Source organism: Pinus tabuliformis, chromosome 9 (assembly GCF_031772625.1).
Source record: "Pinus tabuliformis cultivar Carrire ecotype Pingquan chromosome 9, CPIR1, whole genome shotgun sequence".
NCBI classification, from domain to species: domain Eukaryota; kingdom Viridiplantae; phylum Streptophyta; class Pinopsida; order Pinales; family Pinaceae; genus Pinus; species Pinus tabuliformis.
The window spans coordinates 775,586,914-775,592,913 of NC_142307.1; the positions used below are offsets into that span (position 1 = coordinate 775,586,914).

Consider the following 6,000-nt stretch of genomic DNA (forward strand, 5'->3'; position numbering starts at 1 on the left):
TGTTGCGCTGCGAAACTGCTAAAAAAAATTTAGGCGCATCAAACTAATGTGAGCGGTTTTGAAATTTTGGCATTAGAATTTTCCAGTGATAACAGTGGCTCCACTTGGGATAGTGTGCCCTTGTGGTACACTAAGAACCTGCAGGTCTTGTGCCTTATCCATTTATGACAAACAGAAATTTGCTTGACAAGCATCCCTTTCCAGCTTCTTGGGCCTTCACCTCGGGCTTAAACTTGATGATCACTGTGGGAAAAAGAAATCTACCACTACTAAAAAATGCTCGGTCAACCTTGAGCTTATTTGTACATTTCTACCTACCTACCCTATCAGCTGCAAGCTCCACTTGTAGTTCAGGCAACATGATATTTCCAAAACAGCCAATCAATTGTCTTATCTGATATTGGAGGCTCTTGACTGCATCCGACCTCAGAATAACCATGGTAATGAGATGACCAAATCAACTCATAATATACTTGATCTTCATAATGCAAAAGAAAATGAAAGACCGGAGTGCAAAGCTTGTCTATGTATTCACTTATAGGGTCAAAGAATACATGATTATGTTGATGATCATCATAATATTCCACGTCTTTAGACAACTGATTCTCAACCACACAGGGTTCTTTTGATATGCTATCGAACTGCTTTTCTGAATGCTGCCTACAAACAATGTAATTTTCCTCTTTCTTATGATCATCTATGGTTGTAAGCTGCTGAGAAGTTTGACATAAAAAACCAACCTTTTCCTCTGCCTGAGGGTCGTAAAAGCTATCTCCCACTTCTTCTTGCTGTGTGTAATCATTTTCATACTCTTTATGACCAAAAGACTGGGAAATCTGCTATGTCTCTTCATTCATATCAAAGGATGAAACATGGTTTTCACAAGTAAACCCCTGCTGCTCCTCATGCTGCGTTTCATGGGATGATATACCTTCTCCTTGGTGCTGGAATGCATTGTTATGAAGAGCCTCTAAAATTTCTTCATCCATAAATTCATCATCATCATAACAATCCTCCAAGTATTGAATAAGATTTAAAGAATGTCTACAACAATCTTTGAGCAACAATAAGGAAGGATGACATTCTTTATACATGTCATAGAACACATCATGGAAATCAGCAAGAGAATATAATGAACCATTTTCCAAACTTTTATACCAAGACCATGCTTTTCCTTGTAAAGTAGTCATAAACATCTTCATGAGACAATCCTCAGGAAAGTGAACCTTAAGACTACGTACATGCATATGAAACCTAACCAAATGAAGAGCAGCATTGTCTTTCTTTTCATCTTTGAATATCGGAAGATCCTCTAACCAATCAACCTTTGGCATAAGATTTGGAAAACCAGGGATATGAGACCGATTCATAGGAGCATACCTGGCATTCATTGTTGCAGTGGAAATCATCTTGAAACTTCATCAAACTACTGATCTTCTAGCAGTGGAGTCACCTTCCAATTTCTTATTCGATGTGTGGAGTCGCCAAGGTAGTTTTGCAGCCTCAAAAAGATGTCTGAGCTCCTGCTACCTTCAGAAGTTCAACCATTGATTTCGGGAATGAATAATCTTCAGACTCCCGGCAGACGCACCAAAATGTTATCTCAAAATCAGGCCCTGGAAGGCTGCTGACCAGGAAGACTTCAAGTAACTATTTCAGACCAATCTTTTGACTAAGGCTTAGCCTCCTTAGCCTGAGAGGGCTCTCTCAAAGGGTTATTGATTTTGACTATTAATAAGATGGCTAACTCTCTTGAAATAACATTAACAAATATGAAGGTTGGACAAACATTACATAAGTTTCCATTGGGCTTATGGAGTCAGTCAAACCTCAGTAAATAATGATATTGCTTTAACATAGAAGTCAGGGCATGTGACATTTAAATGTTCAAAATACAACTCTTATAAAACCACAGTTCATAGATGAGTACAGGAAGTCAGAGCAGCATAAGTGAATTCTGAGTGATTACTCATCTAAGCAACTGAAAAAAGACATGAAGGACAAAATAAAATAACACATCTTGAACATGGAAATGCTGTATGAATCCTGAGAAGAAAGGCATATATCTTATATTACTGAACTCTGTTCTTTACACAAGCCAAAACAGCACTTTGTTTTTATAAAATATCCAACCCTCATTACATAAATGTTTCAGCTATATATAGAAACATAACTCTAACTACTTCGAGCTTCCTCCTCCAGCATGAGGGGAGCTCGATGACTGTCACTAATGATACCTATCTGCTTTGTAACAAACTATTAAATACAATAACTGCTAACTGAAATTCTAAAGAGTTCTAATTTGATTATGACTCTAACTCTATCTTCTTCGTAGAATGATTCCTCCTTGCTTTTTTGACACCTGGCTTCCTTTTCGTTTGGCTGAGATGGCTGAGATGAGTAGTTAATGTTCCATGTTGGCTTTGGACGATAAAGGCTTTAATCGGCTCAGCGATGTTAGGGAATATCCCTTGTTTTTCGGTTCTGGTCTCCCATCACTTCGAATATGCAGCAGCATGTCTTTTTAGTCTCTTTAATACCCCCAAAATATAGGAGATCACCATGTTCTTGATGTGTTGTAAGCATTGTTCACGAACCTGTGTGATGACACAAAAACTTTTTTAATGCTGATAGGAAAGTATTCAAAATTTGGTTCACTGATCATTAATTAGGCAGCTTCAGCAGTTTCGTAACGCGCTACGAAACTGCTGAGTTGTTCCCGAAATTCACAGTTTCCTGTACTAAACTCCGACTGTCTTGAGCTTTATTTTCTCAATAGCCACTCATTTTCTCTTGGATGAAGCATCCGGTTAAGATATAATTCCTCCAGGGACTCTGCTCTTTATGCATAAAACCTGAAAAAGGACATCATGTCTCGTGTTATCATATAGCAATGTCTCCATTAGAATATGTCTTAGTTTTACTGAATGTTGATCCATTTTATACATAACACCTGTGCGCATAAGTCCAAAGATCTAGTTTTCAATCTAACCATGGACATGCACATTACGGCATTGACAGTGAGTGTTTTGCAGATGTACTGTCATAATGGAGAACACAACAAACCCAGAAGTCAAAAGCTGCAATGTGAGCACACGTCTGAAGCTTTAACAGCTATTCCTTTGATGATGCACATGTTACACAAGCAGAATGAAACACAATCCCCAACTGCAGCTCGCCCTATCACATGGACCTCCAGTACTTAAAACTTCAACATAAAACATGGCAATTGTAGGCATGAATAACCCACAGCAAATATAACGGGAGTACCCCTTTGATGTTATCTGCCATCGCTCGTATCTCAGCTTGTATTTCCAATTCCCGTGATTAACAAGAACATATCGTATTATATATATAATCAAAGCCATAACTAACTGTGTTCTTTAGATCTTCAATTTTCATTATCCCAAGCACCTCCAACAGTATTCAAAAACAAGGCCATGAGAATACCAGAGACCGTTGCAAACATTAGCATTGAAGCAACAACTTTGGCACCAAGTAAAGGCTGATCTGTATACTGACCCAGAATCTTAAATGAGACACCAATTAAAACAGGAGATACAACTGCTAAAGCACCAGGCTTTATCATCTCCCGAAGTGAAGCAGTTGCTACTATTGCAACACAACGCGCATAACCTGGCTTCTCTTGATTTGTCATTATGCCAGGTCGATCTATAAAGTGCCTCCGCATTTCCTTAACAACTTCCTGGGCAGTTCGACCAACTGCATAACATGCCCATGCACTGAATAGGAAAATAAGCATCGATCCCAATAGACCTCCAAGAAATACCTCTGGAATAGCTATATCAACCTGCGTAAATGGTTGATGAGCATAAGCTGATACTTCATATAGGCACTGAATAAAAGAAAAGAAACTAATGCAGCAGATCCAATTGCAAAGCCTTTGGTGGTTGCTTTTGTGGTGTTCCCGACTGCATCAAGAAGATCTGTAATTTCTCTTACACTTTCAGGCTCTAACATACAGTAGTGCAGGTTCCGCATTGATATCAATTGTGTCCGGAAGATATATTTCCTCTTCGGGTTCATTCTTCAATGCATTCTTGGCTATACATTGAAAAGCTGCTTCAACATTAAAGCCTTCTTTTGCAGAAGTTTCAAAGTAGGGAATGTTGCCTTTAGAAGCACACCATGCCCTGGCCTTTTTCTCAGAGACCACTCCGCTGTTTCCACCATCCACGTCAATTTTATTTCCAAGCACAACAAATGGAAAATTCTCCGGATCAGAAGGGCTTGCCTGAATTACAAATTCATCGCGCCAATTATTTAGGTTATCAAATGATTTTAGCACATTAACATCGTAAACCAAGAACTTAGCAATCGGCACCACGGTAGAAGGCAACACCAAAGCTCTGAAATCTTTCCTGGCCAGCGGTATCCCATATCTGCAACGTGAACAATCTATCCTCAAACTGAACTTCTTTAGTCAAGAAGTCAGCTCCAATGGTTGCTTTATACTGGTTGCTGAATTTCTTATTTACATATTGATTCATCAGCGAGGTTTTACCAACCCTGCTATCGCCAAGGATGACAACCTTTAACAGAGTTCTTCTGCGGGCCGACATGATGAGCTCGAGCTTATGTTGAATGAAGATGGAGTCGAAGAGATCTAAGCTGATTCATCTATTGATCAAATCTTGCAAATCTCGAAAACACATGCTCGAGCACTTACACTCCTATCCAAGGTTTACTGCTCTACTCTGCAAACATATGGCAAACATATAGCTGTTCTTCTCAGTTGAAATCCCATTGTTTGAATCCTGAGGCTTATCCCACCGCATTTAGGCCCTTTACCCAGGCGGTCCAATGATACAGCTAGGTGTCAAATCCTTCTCTGTTTGGGCTACGTGTCTCTCTGCTTTCTAAAAACTTTTTCTTGGAGTTTGTCCATTTCACCCACAGCACCAACAGAAAAGATGCGGAGAATGAGTCTTTTATTTTGCTGGATGCGCAAGTGTTTGCAAAATTACCAAACTGAACTTCCCACAGGACCAATGAATTGGGATTTTCCATTGAATAACCCAATTCAAAACCCAGAACACCAAATTCTAACAGAGAACTGTTGCTCACAGTAAACATCTCCTTAGGTTGGTTCATGATAACATGGTAAGGAACTTGAGGTATTACATTAAAATAATACCGTGAACCAAAAAAAAACTTGTAAAAGAATTTGATGCTTAATGCATGCACTACGAACCATCTGAAGGATTTGCCACACCATGATCTCTGTAAATCTCAAACTCATCAGGACTCCACCGGCATACAAGGTTGAGGTGGAATGTAGCCATTTGAACACACATTAAATGTAGTATGCGAGATGCTTCGGGTGATATCAGCTCTCCTTCTCGGCAAACTACATGATCTGTTACTAATTCTATCACACCTTTGTTTAATCGAACTGGCATCCCCTGCTTCCGCACATAATCTTGCAACATGTTCTGCTGGTTACCAGAAACCTCATAAGCTGTAGCCCCTTTGATGCCAACAGAGCCTGCACGTGTCAAGACCGACATGTAAGACCTTACACATGCTATTCCCGTAAAATTCTTGCAGAAAATATGACAGCTGGTGTGAGATGTGCTATGGATCAGCACGAATTCCCCATTTCGTAGCGCAGTTAGTGCAAAGTCGGTGTTTTTCGATACGAAAACACTTAAACATGTTGCGCTGCAAAACTGCTAAAAAAAATTTAGGCGCATCAAACTAATGTGAGCGGTTTTGAAATTTTGGCATTAGAATTTTCCAGTGATAACATATGTATAGAGTCATGTTATTCTTTTAGAAAATATTTTTCCAGACTCTGCATGTGCCTAGGGGGAGCATGGATGATATAGTGCATCTCAGCATGTACAAAGGGGGAGTTTAATCAGAGAAATCAGCATGTGCTTAGGGGGAGCATGATCAATGTTTATATTCAGTTGTTCAAATATGAAAGCCTTATTTTTTATATCAGGGGGGAGAATATCTTGGTCCACCCTTTTC

The 6,000-nt window shown here is 39.4% G+C and overlaps 1 protein-coding gene and 1 pseudogene across 1 annotated transcript; both read right to left on the reverse strand.

Annotated features, from left to right (window-relative positions):
- Window positions 1-3,391: 3,391 nt before the first annotated feature.
- Window positions 3,392-4,637, reverse strand: LOC149151024 (ras-related protein Rab7 pseudogene; annotated as a pseudogene).
- A 570-nt stretch (window positions 4,638-5,207) lies between these two features.
- LOC149151025 (uncharacterized) lies at window positions 5,208-5,531 on the reverse strand. The gene has a single exon (XM_089443030.1). The coding sequence runs from the start codon at window positions 5,529-5,531 to the stop codon at window positions 5,208-5,210; it is 324 nt and encodes a 107-aa protein (XP_089299156.1).
- Window positions 5,532-6,000: the final 469 nt, after the last annotated feature.